This window comes from Topomyia yanbarensis, chromosome 2 (genome assembly GCF_030247195.1).
Source record: "Topomyia yanbarensis strain Yona2022 chromosome 2, ASM3024719v1, whole genome shotgun sequence".
Lineage (NCBI taxonomy): Eukaryota > Metazoa > Arthropoda > Insecta > Diptera > Culicidae > Topomyia > Topomyia yanbarensis.
In genome coordinates this window covers 227,498,412-227,517,117 of record NC_080671.1, presented here as the reverse complement: position 1 = coordinate 227,517,117, position 18,706 = coordinate 227,498,412, and the positions used below count along the sequence as shown (strand labels likewise).

The window sequence follows — 18,706 nt, the reverse complement described above, 5'->3', positions numbered from 1 at the left end:
TCGACGTCGAAAGAAGAGCAATGCTTGACGTCTGTGGCTGGGACACAACCCCGGATACCCTTATTCAGCGGATGTGTCAAACGGTGGAGAAGTGGAATGCAGTCTCGGCTGCTACCATCCAGATTGCCAGTAGGCTACAGGTAATCTGGCGAACCGAGCAACAGACGGCGGGCACGGCTAACTAGTGATTGGTTAGCTGGAGCAAAAAAGGCCAAGCGCAAAAAAGGGAGTGAATGGTCTGTTCATGCCGAGGCAGGTTTGGCGCAGCGAATGGCAACCGCGTAAGGGGTAAACCCAGCCACCCCGAAGCAAGACAGAAGAGTGAGTGTATAGGCGTATAAGTGGACTGCCTCATGCCAAGACGGGAGGGTCGTAGCGTAGTATGTTGGAACTAAGCTATCGATGCCTCATGGCGTGGCAGAGGAGTGAAAGGGTGAGCATCCAAGTCAGTCTCTCACTGCATGTTAAGGGTGAGCATAAAAGTCAGCCTCACAGGTTGGTAGAGGCTAGCACAAAAGTCAGCCTAGCAAGGAATGAAAAAGGTGAGCACAAAAGTCAGCCTCGCATGGTATGTCAGAAGTGGGGCCTAAGAAAAATGTCCCACATGGGATGCCAGAGGGAGCGACAAAGGTACAATAGAGTGGCACGATTGAGAGTGAATCAGGTGATAGGGTGAGCACCCAAGTCAGCCTCACATGTATGGGTAGGGCGAGCACAAAAGTAAGCCTAGCAAGGAATGAGTAAGGTGAGCACACAAGTCAGCCTCGCATGGAACGTAAAAGTGAGCACAAAAGTCAGCCTCATGTGGGAGTGTTTGAGAGTGAATCAAAGTGCGATTGAGAGAGCACCCAAGTAAGCCTCATACAGGATGTATGAACGCGTGAGTGAGAGTGAATGAGTTCATTTAGTACAGCCATCCCCCCAGAAGTAATACCGAGAGGTAGTTCCTGGGAGGAATGATGGCGGAGCCCAATGGAGTTTAGTCGGTATTAATGGCTGGTCACCATTTGAGTCCGACACGCCCCCAGTGCACCCCGTGCGGTAGATTGGACCCTACCAATAGCACGTGTACTGGGCTAGGACATAAAGGTCTTCTCCATTGTAAAAAAAAAAAGAGGGTAAGATTTCTAGTCTCATAAATTATGCATCGTATGATCTAGCCCCACTCAAGAAAGATATTCAGTGATTTGCACCAGCCTGGTATCACAGACAAATAAGTCGTAACACGAGATGAATTTTCATCACTCGTAGAAAAAAGGTCGATTTCAATTACAAATCGGTGGCGTCAGTGAAGAGATTTTGACACAGAGCTAAATGCGTTACTTAGTTTCCGCACCCACCCGAAAACGTTACGGTCTTTTTAATCTAATGCAAACCAAAACAAACAATATGGGCCGGAAATGTGAAATTAATTCTTGTCGAAGTGCCCAAGGTGGGAGTTGTTCACAACCATTTCTTAAGTTACAACCAGAGTTAAAAATATTCAAATTCATTGAATGAAAATTGATCATATTCAGCCGCATTCATTTTCAATATTCAGCGACGCAGCTGAAAACGTCAAACGAACAAACCGCCCATTCATCCATGCAGATTTTCATTCGTTTCCGATTATTACACGAAGCGACCGTGCAGTAACGAATCAAACGCATCAAAGTAGGCCCTGGCACAATGTAAGCGATGATGATTGTTGTTTCAGTTGCTTTACCGGCATTTGAAAACATTTTCCTAGATAATTAGTGAATGAATATATTGTACGATATTCAACTGAATGATTAACATGGATATTTGAATGAATATTTTTTCTATTCACCGCGAGTCGCATCAGGTTCATTTTCAGTCGTCAAAAACAGATTCGATTATTTTTAACTCTGGTTACAACACGATGCCAATCGATGACTAAGCACATAACAGTATGTTAGTAATTTAATTGATTCGGTGTATCGAATGTATGCAATGGATTAGAATTTGTTGGTCCCTGGAACTGCTGGAGAAATTGGCGGGGTGCAGGTGCTACGAAAACTAGAGATACGCTCAGGCCATTTTCAATCAGACTTGTTTAGTGATCAGTTTCAACCTAACAGGAGCTAACACGTTAAGTCGTGGAATGATTATGATTGATAGTAACTGTATATTTAGGTTTCGTCAGGGTGTAGAACTGTATGATTGCAGCACATCGAGCATACTTTGCATTCAAGATAGAAGCAGGTCGTACGTTGTAAGAAAATGTAGTACCAGGGAATCGTATTCCTTATCATTGTGGCGATTTTGTACTTACAAGAAGTAAAAGTAAACACCAGCCTGGAAAATGAAGTAATGTGTCTACCTTGAAAGGTGTCCTTACACGATCATTAAAAGTGACATTTCTGCGCAGTAATACCAATAATAACGCCTCGTGTTAGGGTACCTGATATCTGCGGGATTCTAAAAGAGCGATGGTAAACAACCCAGGGACAACTTGACAGATAGTGCTTGTTTCATATATGCACCACCGATTTGATGGTGGCGCTAGTATGCCTTCTCTGTATGAGTACTACGAACAACGAAACGAAAAAGTTTCAAGAGAAAAGCGTGTTTCGTTACGTGTGCTATGAACGCCGTCAATGCGGCTAGAACAACATTTAGAAAAAGCTTATTCCAAAATGTGAATAAAGAAAACTATTATTAGAGAATAAATTTATCCCTAACTGAAAACCATCAGCAAAGTTACATAAATCTTATTAATATTTAGCTGGAAATCTGTTTTTAACAACCGGCTCTCTTCCTTCCTAAACATATTTTAGATTTCTTGTTGTGTGAAGTTTGAAATCGTTAAATCATTGGTGCTTTTTATCTCGAGAATCGTAAATAAAAAACATTTTGGCCAATGAAAGTACATCACCACCAAGCTTAACAATTCGTTTTGAATAGAATTTGTGTTTTTATCAGAATTCTAGCAGCAAAAAAAATCACCATATCACCCCCAAAATTTGCTTATGAATTCAATATATTGGAGTTGTCAATTGTCCCCGGGCTTACGGTAAAGATGACTAAATAGAAACAATAAACAATGAAATGACAACAACAATTAATTTCCTCAAACAAAACAAATTTTTTTTACCGTTGCTTAATTTCCCAAATATAGAACAATAAATAATTATTATGGGTCATTTAAATACAGTCGTTACTCTGCACTCTTCAAATTTGTCCATTGCAATCATTATTTCATGCGAAGTCGTAGTATGCGACATCGACAATTTTTCTATTTCATTCTTCAAATTTTACAACTGTAAAAATAGTTACACCTTTCATTTATTATCTTGCATTTGGCAAGCAGGGTGGGCACTATTGGAGCTTCAGTTGAAAAAAAATTCGATATGGTTGCGAGAATTACATTTTGTGCAATGTGTTCAACAGATGTCGCTAGTACATCGTGGGCGATGATTTTTTTAGATTGTCTATAAGCTGTAACGTTTGTTTGTATGTATGAAGTCTGTTACAATAGAAACCGAAAATTTGGGAAAGGAATTGTACAGTCAAGAATTTTTTTAGTTACATAGGCGTCAATATTCGTCACGCCGACACACGCCGGCGCGCCGCCGCCGGTAGGGTCCAACGGCGTGACGCCGCCGCCGGCCAAAAATGTCGCTTACGCCGCCACCGATTAAAAATGCATCGGCGCACACCTCTAGTACAAATTACAATCAGAACAGTCAGTCATCATACAAGGTTAGTTAGTATCAAGAGTTATTATTTATAGTCAGTCACTATAAAGGTTGCCACCAATAGCAAGAAGCTAGGCATTTGTTATGGAGCGTGTTTATGTGCAATTGGTTGGGGATTATCTGCCCGCTAGATGGCGCTACGGAACAAATTGTGTTTTCCTCCTATTACGTTGAAAATCGCGCGATGGGTATTAGCTAGTTTTCTATAATTTTAAAAAATACTATTTTTCGTTCTTTGAGAAATATGTGCATCGGACAGCAATGGAATAATAATCGTACAGAGAGTTGAAAAGTTTTAGAACTATGTTGTATAATATTTCAAAATACATAGTTTGAAATTACTAATAACATCAATTATCATAAAATCTACATCATCTAGACACCAAAATGTCTTATTGCGTGCAAATCAACAAATTCCATCATTTAACTACACACCATTTAAAATTCGATACATTATAAACGTTATTGGCATACACTGGAACCATTAAAGCCATTCATTCGTGAAAATTTAATTATAATTATATTAAAATGTCGGCCATTTTGCATCCGGCATTTTGAATTTTGAAAATCTGACATCAAAATCGTAATCTGCGCCCCAACAAACCGTGGTATATACCTTTACAGGTCAATCAAAACCATTTTGGACTTTTGACCAGGTTTTTGGGGAAATCTGCCACTGTGCACCGTGTTATAAGATTTTGGAGTTTCTACACTAAGGAAAAACTTATAGCGAAATTCATAAGATTTATCTTATGATGAATAGAAAAGTAACAAAACTATGTTTTCAGAAGATTAATATGAAAAACATACGACTTTTATGATTACCTCAACATTTTATAAGTGATTGCACACGCCAGTCGTTTGAATTTCATACGAGCATCTTATGATTCTTATAATCATAAGACAAATGTATAATACTGTCTTATGAAAAATCAAAGATACCTTATACAAAATGAAGTCATAGCAAACTGATTTGACAAAATAAATGCCGTTTCATAAGACAATCTTATGTTTTACATACGTGCTACTTGTGGCCAAAAATGTACGATATTCTTATGAAATTCGCTATATTTTTTGCCTGAGTGATGTACTCATGTGTCCATTCCTTTCATATTATCTCATGAATTTCATTTGAGTATTTACAGTTACAAGGATCAGCTCTAAACTTGAAGTTATTGCAGTTAGTCTGATTGAAGTTCGATGGAGCAGTGCTGCCAGGGACAGTTTACGTTGACGACGGAAAATGAATGTTTCATATATCTTCGTTATGTTGCAATATTATTGAAAACGGACAAGGCTGTCTTTGGCTACGTTTTCGTCGCAATCGGACTGTTGTAAACATTCTAGGAAAATTGTATGGAGCATTGGAAGGTAAAAATTGAGCAGCTTCTAGCACTGCGAAGGTAGCACCTATTTTTATTAATAAATGCTTTTTGTGTTACTTAACCCCACCGTTTTTAAAGAAAAATAGCTTTGAAACCCTACATGCACCAGAAAAAAGTTGGGCATGAAAGGGTTAAAGAGGAATCGTCTTAGAGCGTTGCACTCGGAATCCCCCAACATCGATGGTGACAGCTCGAATGGTAGTGTGACTTCGTATCTGTAAAAGTCGCGATTTATTATTATTATTATTACTGAGGAAATCACTCGACACGTAGATGCCTCCTTTGTATATGGCTTACCTCCACGAGAATCTGATGCACAATAACGCTGACAAAGAATTATCGTGGCGGATGTTGGCGCTTTGCAGTGGCAGCAGTGCCAGCACAACTAGGCATTATTGGCGGTGTAGGACACTGTTGAGTAAGAGACTGAGGGGTACGAAACTGAGGTAAATCTACACCTCACATTCTTCCTCTTCCCTAAAAAAAGAACTGCTACAGTCTTCCAACCTGTGTTTACCTGCATTTCAAGTGGATGGGCTAGAAATTCCCATCGGACCGGCAACCAGCTTTCATCACTCATATTATTCGAATTAACATGGACACTCGAGGGGAACGTCACTTCAGGATAATTGTTATATTCCGTTCGATTTTGCATGAATTCGTATTTTTTCGGTAATCTTAGAAAATTTAAACAATCTCCTATAGATTCGTATATTACTAAAAAATTCGAAAAAAAAAATTATCCAATCTCAATACAATTTTGCCCGAATTCCGACCAATTTAATGTAACTGGCAACTCTGCATGGTCTATTTTCGAATCTTTCAATAATTCTGGCAACAATATTTATGTTTCTGTTGAAATTTGTTCCTGCAGTTTTGATTTCATCGAGCACTAAAACTGTCAAAACGTGAATTTTGAGCAACTTAAGTTTTCATGACACATTTCAGTAAATACAGAACACTAGCTTAGGATTGAATCTATGTCTGATCGTTTGCAAATAGTTTGGTTAAAGAATCTAAAGCCAACTGAACACTTAAATGTACCAGTAAAAAGTGTCTTGGAACGCAACGGTAAAATATTTGCCCTTTCCGTCTGAAATACGAACCATATAAACATCTAACTTATTTCTTTAAATATATTTTTAATGCATACAATGAAACATTTTCGATAAAATCGCAAATTTCCCGCAATTGCGAATGATTACGTTTACGGTTCGAAATCAATGACATTTGAGTTGTCAATTGAAATGTCAAACACTATCATCTCGCTTAAATATGAATTCTTTGACGTGATATCCATATCACTTCGGTATATTAAGTGATATCAGCGCTAATGCTAATTCGTCTGCTATAATTAACATCATATTAGCAAACAATTTAGTCTAGTCTAACCTCCAAATATCGTTTCTTCTTCTTCTAGGTGTCCTAGTTATATTCCGTCGGCCTATTTCTGCTACGAGGTGAAACACTGACGCAAGAGAGGATGTATTAGATATTTGCATGATTGCACTCACTGTATCTGTGTTCATCCCGGGGCACCATACACGTTCTCGCAGAATGCTCTTGAGTTTTGCCGTTAAGGGGTGTCCAGCAGGAGACACTTCTAGTGTTTTCTTGGACAGATTTTCAGGGATTACAACACACCCAAGCTTAGTAAGCATGCCTTCTTTCGTGGAAGTCTTCCCGAATTGCATAAAGCATGCTCAATTGCTTTGGCCATTCCTTCGAATTTATAGTCGCGATGACATATGACAACATTTGTATGCACTTGACGGTTTCCATTATTGTTCCAAAGCGCGCCGAACAATTATTTAAACATGTTCATTATAGTTAATGTCATTTTTCATTACGTGGCCATATTTTTTCCCAAGGCGGTTTTCATTACACGTCTTTCAAATATTTAGTGGTTATCACAACAGGTCATTTTGTTTTCATTCAGGTGTTTTCACTACACACTTAAACCTGGGCTGTTTTCATTGCGCGCCTGTCAAATAACTAGCGGTTATCATAACTCGCCATTTTATCTTTTTTGTTTCAAGGTGGTTTTCATTACACACCTCAACCTAGGCAGTTTTCGTTACACGCCTTTCTAATAAGCGGTTATCACAACACGCTATTTTGTTTTTTCCCGGTGGTTTTCATTACACACCTTAACCTAGGCGGTTTTCGTTACACACCTCTCTAATAAGCGGTTATCACAACATGCTATTTTGATTTTTTCCCGGTGGTTTTCATTACACACCTTAACCTAGGCGGTTTTCGTTACACGCCTCTTCAAAAATTAAGCAGATGTCACAACACACCATGTTATTTTTTCTTCAGGTGGTTTTCATTACACACCTTAACTTAGGCGGTCTTCGTTACACGCCTCTCTAATTAGCGGTTATCACAACACGCCATTCTGTTTTGTTCGGATCACTCCATATTCACTTTCTTAATTTTCTCAAAGTCGCCATGTCGAGTGATTTCCTATTGCTGCTTATTTCGTTGACTTTCTAACTAATATAATAGTTACTCCTGGCAGGATCGCCAATGTAAAAGTCGCGATTTGCGCAGGATATCTTACAGGACGCCACTTATTATTATTACTGAGGAAATCACTCGACACGTAGATGCCTCCTTTGTATATGGCTTACCTCCACGAGAATCTGATGCACAATGACGCTGACAAAGAATTATCGTGGCGGATGTTGGCGCTTTGCAGTGGCAGCAGTGCCAGCACAACTAGGTATTATTGGCGGTGTAGGACACTGTTGAGTAAGAGACTGAGGGGTACGAAACCGAGGTAAATCTACACCTCACATTCTTCCTCTTCCCTAAAAAAAGAACTGCTACACTCTTCCAACCTGTGTTTACCTGCATTTCAAGTGGATGGGCTAGAAATTCCCATTGGACCGGCAACCAGCTTTCATCACTCATATTATTCGAATTAACATGGACACTCGAGGGGAACGTCACTTCAGGATAATTGTTATATTTCGTTCGATTTTGCATGAATTCGTATTTTTTCGGTAATCTTAGAAAATTTAAACAATCTCCTATACATTTATATTACTAAAAAATTCAAAAAAAAAAAAATATCCAATCTCAATACAATTTTGCTCGAATTCAGACCAATTTAATGTAACTGGCAACTCTGCATGGTCTATTTTCGAATCTTTCAATAATTCTGGCAACAATATTTATGTTTCTGTTGAAATTTGTTTCTGCAGTTTTGATTTCATCGAGCACTAAAACTGTCAAAACGTGAATTTTGAGCAACTTAATTTTTCATGACACATTTCAGTAAATACAGAACACTAGCTTAGGATTGAATCTATGTCTGATCGTTTCCAAATAGTTTGGTTAAAGAATCTAAATCCAAATCTAAAGCCAACTGAACACTTAAATGTACCAGTAAAAAGTGTCTTGGAACGCAACGGTAAAATATTTGCCCTTTCCGTCTGAAATACGAACCATATAAACATCTAACTTATTTCTTTAAATATATTTTTAATGCATACAATGAAACATTTTCGATAGAATCGCAAATTTCCCGCAATTGCGAATGATTACGTTTACGGTTCGAAATCAATGACATTTGAGTTGTCAATTGAAATGTCAAACACTATCATCTCGCTTAAATATGAATTCTTTGACGTGATATCCATATCACTTCGGTATATTAAGTGATATCAGCGCTAATGCTAATTCGTCTGCTATAATTAACATCATATTAGCAAACAATTTAGTCTAGTCTAACCTCCAAATATCGTTTCTTCTTCTTCTAGGTGTCCTAGTTATATTCCGTCGGCCTATTTCTGCTACGAGGTGAAACACTGACGCAAGAGAGGATGTATTAGATATTTGCATGATTGCACTCACTGTATCTGTGTTCATCCCGGGGCACCATACACGTTCTCGCAGAATGCTCTTGAGTTTTGCCGTTAAGGGGTGTCCAGCATGAGACACTTCTAGTGTTTTCTTGGACAGATTTTCAGGGATTACAACACACCCAAGCTTAGTAAGCATGCCTTCTTTCATGGAAGTCTTCCCGAATTGCATAAAGCATGCTCAATTGCTTTGGCCATTCCTTCGAATTTATAGTCGCGATGACATATGACAACATTTGTATGCACTTGACGATTTCCATTATTGTTCCAAAGCGCATCGAACAATTATTTAAACATGTTCATTATAGTTAATGTCATTTTTCATTACGTGGCCATATTTTTTCCCAAGGCGGTTTTCATTACACGTCTTTCAAATATTTAGTGGTTATCACAACAGGTCATTTTGTTTTCATTCAGGTGTTTTCACTACACACTTAAACCTGAGCTGTTTTCATTGCGCGCCTGCCAAATAACTAGCGGTTATCATAACTCGCCATTTTATCTTTTTTGTTTCAAGGTGGTTTTCATTACACACCTCAACCTAGGCAGTTTTCGTTACACGCCTTTCTAATAAGCGGTTATCACAACACGCTATTTTGTTTTTTCCCGGTGGTTTTCATTACACACCTTAACCTAGGCGGTTTTCGTTGCACACCTCTCTAATAAGCGGTTATCACAACATGCTATTTTGATTTTTTCCCGGTGGTTTTCATTACACACCTTAACCTAGGCGGTTTTCGTTACACGCCTCTTCAAAAATTAAGCAGTTGTCGCAACACACCATGTTATTTTTTCTTCAGGTGGTTTTCATTACACACCTTAACTTAGGCGGTCTTCGTTACACGCCTCTCTAATTAGCGGTTATCACAACACGCCATTCTGTTTTGTTCGGATCACTCCATATTCACTTTCTTAATTTTCTCAAAGTCGCCATGTCGAGTGATTTCCTATTGCTGCTTATTTCGTTGACTTTCTAACTAATATAATAGTTACTCCTGGCGGGATCGCCAATGTAAAAGTCGCGATTTGCGCAGGATATCTTACAGGACGCCACTTATTATTATTACTGAGGAAATCACTGGACACGTAGATGCCATCTTTGTATATGGCTTACCTCCACGAGAATCTGATGCACAATGACGCTGACAAAGAATTATCGTGGCGGATGTTGGCGCTTTGCAGTGGCAGCAGTGCCAGCACAACTAGGCATTATTGGCGGTGTAAAACACTGTTGAGTAAGAGACTGAGGGGTACGAAACTGAGGTAAATCTACATCTCACAGTATCGACCATCAGACAAACGTCGATGAGTTTGGCGAAAATGTTGCTCACATTTGTCCATCGTTGCTTGCTTTGCTACACTGTGCTCCAGCTGCTCTATATGCCAAAATCGTTCTAGGCTTTGTAAAACTTTTATATCTGCCGAAGTACACGGCATTGCAATGTTACAAATCGGACGGTCAATGACATTTTCCGTATTGCCAGACACTATCTATCCAAAAGAGGTGTTCCAGAGAATGTATTTATCCTGTTCAATCTTCTCCGGCAATAATAGTTTCCAGAGCTACCTCGCGATTCACCCGGAACGTGCAAAAGCGAATTGTGTCGCTGTCCACACAGTCTGCAGTTACTTAATTTGCATTCCGATGTTTCCTGTCGTGTCGAAAAACAGTTTCTGCACAGTTTTAATTCTATCACGGTTCTATTTCGCTGATAAACCGGCATTTTCAGAAAACCTGGACACTTGAAGAGTGGATGGAATGGTGATTTTTTGCATATTCGACATTCTGATGCATTTTATGTGACAATGTTAATGACCGCATTGTATTTTGGGCGACTTGGGTTCCTTTTTTCAACAGCCAATATTTCCAATGCTTGGCACCTGACCAAAACAAATTCTACCAGCTGTCCTATGACTGGTACTTCCGAAGGCTTAATTCTATTTGCCCAATCACGACGTGTAATATGATCTAACTTGCTGGATAGCAAATAATGTAAAAGTGTTCCCCAATATCGCGTCGGCTGGGCAAGTTGTTTCAGTACGCAAACATTTGGTTGAAAATCGGTTAATAACTTACGCAACGATTTAGAAGATTCCTCAGTTATCTGAGGTAGGTGGAAAAGGTTTTGAACGTGTTTGTAGATGTTTATTCGCTTATTGTCATATCGTGATGATAATATCTCCCAAGCAGCGGCATAACTAGCTGCGGTATTATCCAAAGTATCAACCATATAAACAGCTTCGCCTTTGAGACAAGATTTTAGATAAAACTGTTTCTGCACATCAGACAACTGCCCGTTGTTATGAATTAGTGCGACGAAGGAATCACGTAAAAAAGGGCAATCCATTACGTCTCCGTGAAATCTCGGAAGCTCCAACGGTGGTAAACGGAATTGTGGTTCCACATACCACTGCACCACTGCTGCAGACTGATTATGCTCATCTTGATAGGGAGGAGCTGATGGTATCACACTGTTTTGCGCGGCTTCTAGCTTCTCAACGATTAAGCCAAGTTTTGCTACTGCGTCAAAATATCGTGACTCAAAGCCTGGTCTTTTATTGTCCTCTTCATACGTATTGCTGCAATCTTCATTCTCGATGTTGATCTGAACGGCGTCGAAATCTTCCCATAGTCTATTGATCCCATTTATGCGTTCCCAGACATGCTGCACTGTCTGTTCTTTGAGTGAATCGAAATCTGAGATGCATTTTTCGATTCGGGTCATACGTCCGAAGATAGTTGCTCGCTGACGACTATATTCTGCCATATCTGTATGATATAGTACTTGAATCACTGTTGAAGCGTGAGTGTATCGTAGGGAGCAGCTGCTGTGATAACGCTGCTTCCACGTTACCGCTACCACGAAATTGTGATCGTAATGTTACTTTTTGCCTTTCTCAATAGAAAGGTATTGCAATTGCTCTGAAAACCGACTTTTGAACGGAGGCCCGTAGGGCCGAGTGACATATACCATTCGATTCAGCTCGTCAAGTTCGGCAAATGTCTGTGTGTGTATGTATGTGTGTATGTATGTGTGTGTATGTGCGTTTGTGTGTGTACGCGAACACAATCTCATTCACTTCACTGCTATTGAATTTCTAATGGACCGACTTCCGGTTCCGAAATTACAGAGTGAAGAGTACGATCACGTAGAAAATGTCGATTTTAATAAATTCTGCAATGAATGTATAATGATGAAAATTTTTCCAAAATGTTACCCCAACTGCTTCGATTTGTAGTACTAGATCACTAACAGCCATTCACAGTCTTTTTGGTCACATTGGCCACCATCATCGGTTCCGGAAGCCCTGGCGGAAGTATCCAAATTCAGAATAACAGATGGCTAGACCGAATCAACCAAACTCTGTCTCACATGAAAGATGTTGCGTCCCCGAAAATGGCTATTAAATTTGATCCCGAACCGACTTCCGGTTCCGGAGTTACGGGTTGTGGCGTGCGATCACATAGCAAATTGTGATTCAAACCGATACTCCGATGAAAGCAAAAAAGGTAAAAATTTCGCTAAAATGTCTCTCAAAAACTTAAATTTGCAGTTGACAGCATTGACCACCATAGACGGTCCCGGAAGTGCCCGGGAAAAGCGGCCATCTTTCAAAACTAGCAAACTCGTAACAGTTTCTCGGAAATGGTTTGGCCGATTTTCACAAACTTAGTCCCAAATGATAGCTATATTATCCCCACAGATGTCTATAAAATTTCGCACGGATCGCTTGTATGGTTCCGGAAATATAGACTAAACCGTCCGGTCACATATGAAATTCCCATATAAGCCGGAACTCAAATTTTTTTTTCAATGGGGGGACCCCATGAAATTTCAGAAATCGAATTCGTATTTTTGATGCCAAACATCTTTAAAATGCATGAAACGTCGAGAATTTATGTTATCACGATTTTTTTTTTTATAAAAATCGACTTTTTGGGACTTTGCCGATTTCGCACCTTTTTGCCTTTCTCAATAGAAAGGTATTGCAATTGCTCTGAAATCTGACATTTTAACGGAGGCCCGGAGAGCCGAGTGACATATACCATTCGATTCAGCTCGTCGAGTTCGACAAATGTCTGTGTTTTTTTTTTACAATGGAGAAGACCTTTATGTCCTAGCCCAGTACACGTGCTAACGGTACTCCAATCTACCACACTGGGTGCACTCCAATCTACCACACTGGGTGCACTGGGGGCGTGTCGGACTCGAATGGTGACCAGCCATTAATACCGACTAAACTCCATTGGGCTCCGCCATCATTCCTCCCAGGAACTACCTCTCGGTATTACTTCTGGGGGGATGGCTGTACTAAATGTACTCATTCACTCTCACTCACGCGTTCATACATCCTGTATGAGGCTTACTTGGGTGCTCTCTCAATCGCACTTTGATTCACTCTCAAACACTCCCACATGAGGCTGACTTTTGTGCTCACCTTTTACGTTCCGTGCGAGGCTGACTTGTGTGCTCACCTTACTCATTCCTTGCTAGGCTTACTTTTGTGCTCGCCCTACCCATACCATGTGAGGCTGACTTGGGTGCTCACCCTATCACATGATTCACTCTCAATCGTGCCACTCTATTGTACCTTTGTCACTCCCCCTGGCATCCCATGTGGGACATTTTTCTTAGGCCCCACTTCTGACATACCATGCGAGGCTGACTTGTGTGCTCACCTTTTTCACTCCTTGCTAGGCTGACTTTTGTGCTAGCCTCTACCAACCTCTACCAATCACTAGTTAGCCGTGCCCGCCGTCTGTTGCTCGGTTCGCCAGATTACCTGTAGCCTACTGGAATCTGGATGGTAGCAGCCGAGACTGCGTTCCACTTCTCCACCGTTTGACACATCCGCTGAATAAGGGTATCCGGGGTTGTGTCCCAGCCACAGACGTCAAGCATTGCTCTACTTTCGACTTCGAACCGATGACATACGAACAGTATGTGTTCGGCAGTTTCATCTACACCTGGGCAGTCCGGGCAGACTGGGACCTCCGCGTGCCCGAACCTGTGGAGGTACTGACGGAAACAGCCATGGCCTGACAGGAATTGTGTCAGGTGGAAGTGAACTTCCTCATGGGGTCTTCCCACCCAGCTCGATATGCTAGGTATCAGCCGATGGGTCCACCTACCTTTCGAGGAGTTGTCCCACTCACGCTGCCATCTGGCGACCGAGGTCACCCTGGTGCGCTCGCGGGCTCCCCTATTTCCACGTAGCTCAAAGCACTCCTCATCTTCCCGAATGACCAGCCCGACTGGCATCATGCTCGCTATCACGCAGGATGCATCGTGTGATACCGTGCGGTAGGCAGATATCACTCTGAGGCACATCACGCGGTAGGTGCTCTCCAGTTTCTGTAGGTAACTGGTTACCCTCAGTGCTCTTGACCATGACGAGCCGCCGTACCTGAGGATAGATACGGCAACGCCTGCCAGTAACCTACGTCTACTGGCGCACACCTTTGAGCTGTTGGACATCATTCTCGATAGTCCCGTCGACGCTCTCTTGCACGTATAGTCGACATGACTGCCGAAGGTCAGCTTGTCGTCTATAATGACTCCGAGAGACTTCAGACTTCGCTGTGAAGTGATCGCGACTTCTCCCACATGGATAACTGCATGTTGTGCCGACTTGCGGTTGTTGACGATAACTACCTCCGTCTTATGATGAGCGAGCTCCAGGCCTCTCGCGCTCATCCATTCCTCCACCGTGCTAATCGCGTGTTCTGCGGTTAGTTCTACCTCAGGAATTGACTCCCCGTAGACCTCCAAGGTTACGTCGTCGGCAAAGCCGACGATCTTGACCCCAGGAGGGAACTTCAGTCTCAGAACCCCGTCATACATGAGGTTCCATAGCACCGGGCCTAGGATCGAACCCTGCGGGACTCCGGCGGTAATCGGAACCCTTTTCTGACCGGCATCGGTCTCGTATATCAGTACACGGTTTTGGAAGTAACTTTCTAGGATCCGGTACAGACCCACCGGTAGGCTAAGCCGGTGTAACGAGAGCGCGATGGCATCCCAGCTTGCGCTGTTAAATGCGTTCTTCACGTCAAGTGTCACTAACGCACAGTATCGAATACCTCGCCTTTTTCGTTGGATCGCTATCTCGGCAGTATTTATCACTGAGTTGAGAGCGTCCACTGTGGACTTACCCTTCCGAAAGCCAAACTGGTTGCTTGACAGACCGTCCGTACCTTCCGCGTACGGGGTGAGCCTGTTGAGGATGATCCTCTCAAGCAGTTTGCCAGTCGTGTCTATCAGACAGATTGGTCTGTACGCCGATGGGTCGCCTGGCGGCTTCCCGGGCTTTGGCAACAGCACCAGTTTCTGCCTTTTCCATCTATCGGGGAAACGGCACTCGTCAAGGCATCTCTGCATAGCTAGTCTGAACATGTTCGGGTTCGCTATGATCGCTGCCTTGAGAGCGTTGTTCGGAACTCCATCCGGCCCTGGAGCTTTGTTCATTGCTAGGGATTTAGCCACTGCGAGTAGTTCTTCATTCGTCACTGGAGCCACCATTTCGACCGTGCCCGCACTGTCTCGTAGTGCAGGTGGCCAGGGGCTTGTGGCTCGAGACGGGAAGAGTACTTCGATAATCGTTGCCAACCGGTCCGGAGACCGTTCTGGGGGTGAGGAGCCCCCTTTGGTCTTGGCCATCACAATCCGGTAGGCGTCACCCCACGGATTCGCGTTGGCACTCTCACACAGGTTGTCGAAACACGCTCTCTTGCTGCTTTTAATAGCCTTGTTAAGGGCTAATTTCGCAGCTCGAAACACTTCACGGCGGTTCTCTCTTGCATCCTCGGTGCGAGCTCTTTGCATCCTACGTCTAGCTCTGAGACAGGCTGACCGTAGAGCTGCAATCTCGGCACTCCACCAGTATACCGGGCATCTACCGTTTCTTGGCAGTGTTTTTCTCGGCATAGTGGCGTCGCACGCGCGTGATAGAACAGCTACCAGCGCATCCCCGCTTAGACTGTCGGTGTTGGCCTCCAGTCCCAGGGCCGCGGTGAAAGCTTCGCTGTCGAAGTGATTGGACTTCCACCCGCGTACCTGACAGGGATCTCCCGCCCTCGGATGCTGCACACCATAGTTGATCTTAAAGCGGATTGCTAAATGATCGCTATGGGTGTAGCCTTCGTCTACCCTCCATTCCATGCCTGGAGCCAGACTCGGGCTGGCAAAGGTCAAATCAATCCATGCCTCCACTCCGTTTCTACGGAATGTACTAGCGGAGCCATCATTAGCTAGCACAGTATCGAGTTTCGCAAACGCTTCCATTAGCGCTTGACCCCTGCTATTTGTACAGCGGCTGCCCCACTCCACTGCCCAAGCGTTGAAGTCTCCCGCTATTACTACCGGTTTCCGGCCCACGAGGTCCGACGAGAGCCTGTCGATCATCTGGTAGAACTGTTCTATTGGCCACCTTGGTGGGGCGTAGCAGCTGCAATAGAACACACCATTGATCTTGGCAATCGCCACACCCTCGGCGGAGGGGTGTATTACCTCTTGAACCGGGAACCTTCCCGTTGTACAGATTGCCACCATTCCAGACCCGTCCGACACCCAATTGCCGTTGCCGGCAGGGATGCTGTACGGGTCTGATAAGAGGGCGACATCAGTCCTCGACTCCGAGACCGACTGCCACAGCAGCTGTTGGGCTGCTGCACAATGGTTAAGATATAGCTGTGTGACTCTCACGGCTTCTTCTTATTTAACTCGCCGAAGGGACACGAAGGTCCGCCCATAGCATGTTTATGGGCTTGCTTCTTAGCGGTGCAGATAAGGCACTTATATGCCTTAGTGCACCCCCGCTCTTTATGCCCCTCCTCGCCGCAGCGACGACATAGCTTGCTCCTATCTATGCCTTTGCATTCGTATGCTTTATGGCCGGATTCTAGGCACCGATAGCACCTGTCCACTGAAGGCGGCTGGGGTATACTAATAGGGCATACCGACCAGCCGATCTTCAGCTTCCCTTTCTCGGTTACCTTTTTGGCATCCGCATTCAGTAGCCTGAGGTAGGCTACTTGGGTGCCAGAGGGTCCGTCTCTCAATCGCACAGAGGCCCGCTCGAATGACAAATGTCTGTGTGTATGTATGTGTGTGTATGTATGTGTGTGTATGTGCGTCTGTGTGTGTACGCGAACACAATCTCACTCACTTTTCTCAGAGATGGCTGAGCTTGAGCTTCTGCGACCACCCCTGACTGCAACGCCGTTATCGATCGGGACTAGCTGAAGTTGCACAGGGAATCAGTAGATAATTATGCTTGGGATTAGCAAAACATCTTTCAATGTGCAACTCCTGGTAATCCTGAAGTGCTTCTGATCAATACCGGCTTCCGGCCCGAACGTAGATCGCGGAAGGAAAGGGAAGGAATGGTTAGTCCGATACTTGCTTTTGCTAGAGGCCGTATATACTACTGCGCACTCCACAAGTATCACTGGAGGAGGATATTTTTGTTAGTATAGAAGTTGTATATAATTCTTATTTACCGACGCCAGAGAGGTGATTCCACTACCTGGACTAGATATCGATCCACCAATTCCATGGACCGGGGACAAACGGCTTTACTTCCCTTCCGAAGGAAGACATGACCACAGATTTTTTTCACCTCAGAAGAATCTCAACGACCTCGGCTGGAATTGAACCCAGGCCAACTGGAATGAGTGGCGGTCACGTTTACCACTCAACTACCGGCGCCGTCCTCACCTTTCTCAGAGATGGCTTAACCGATTTTCACAAACTTAGTCCCAGTCGATTTTAATAAATTCTGCAATGAATGTATAATGGGGAAAATTTTTCCAAAATGTGACCACAACTGCTTCGATTTGTAGTACTAGGTCACTAACAGTCATTCAAAGTTTTTTTGGTCACATTGGCCACCATCATCGGTTCCGGAAGCCCCGGCGGAAGTATCCAAATTCAGAATTACAGTCACATCGGTTTCTCGGAGATGGCTAGACCAAATCAACCAAACTTAGTCTCAAATGAAAGATGTTACGTCCCCGTAAATGGCTATTAAATTTTATCTCGAACCGACTTCCGGTTTTGTAGTTACGGGTTGTGGCGTGCGATCACATAGCAAATTGTGATTCAAACCGATACTCCGATGAAAGCAAAAAAGGTAAAAATTTCGCTAAAATGTCTCACAAAAAACTTAAATTAGTAGTTCTAGTAGTCACCGACGGCCAAACAAACTTTCATTGACTACATTGACCACCATAGACGGTTCCGGAAGTGCCCGGGAAAAGTGGCCATCTGTCAAAACTAGCAAATTCATATCAGTTTCTCGGAATTTTCACAAACTTGGTCCCAAATGATAGCTATATTATCCCCACAGACGCCTATAAAATTTCGCACGGATCGCTTGTATGGTTCCGGAAATATAGACTAAACCGTCCGGTCACATATGAAATTCCCATATAAGTCGGAACTCAAAATTTTTTTCAAAGGGGGGACACCATGAAATTTCAGAAATCGAATTCGTATTTTTGATGCCAAACATCTTTAAAATGCATTAAACGCCGAGATTTTATGTTATCACGAAAAAATTTTTTTTATAAAAATCGACTTTTTGGGACTACCGATTTCGCACATTTTTGCCTTTGTCATATAGAAAGGATATGCAATCACTCTGAAAACCGACTTTCAAACCGAGGCCCGGAGGGCCGAGCCTCATATACCATTCGACTCAGTTCGTCTAAATTGACAAATGTCTGTATGTGTGTGTATGTGTG

General features: G+C 42.8%; 2 protein-coding genes across 18 annotated transcripts in view; both read right to left on the bottom strand.

The window, feature by feature from the left end:
* Positions 1–18,706, bottom strand: part of LOC131682950 (uncharacterized) — a 1,036,787-nt gene that overhangs the window by 623,704 nt on the left and 394,377 nt on the right. The gene's annotated exons all lie outside the window — the stretch shown is intronic.
* LOC131682951 (uncharacterized) lies at positions 66–13,987 on the bottom strand. Its single transcript, XM_058964773.1, has 2 exons — positions 3,533–13,987; positions 66–3,469 (listed from the first exon to the last, which is right to left on the bottom strand). Exon 1 carries the CDS (start codon positions 11,724–11,726, stop codon positions 10,755–10,757), a length of 972 nt encoding a protein of 323 aa, XP_058820756.1. The 5' UTR covers positions 11,727–13,987; the 3' UTR covers positions 66–3,469; positions 3,533–10,754.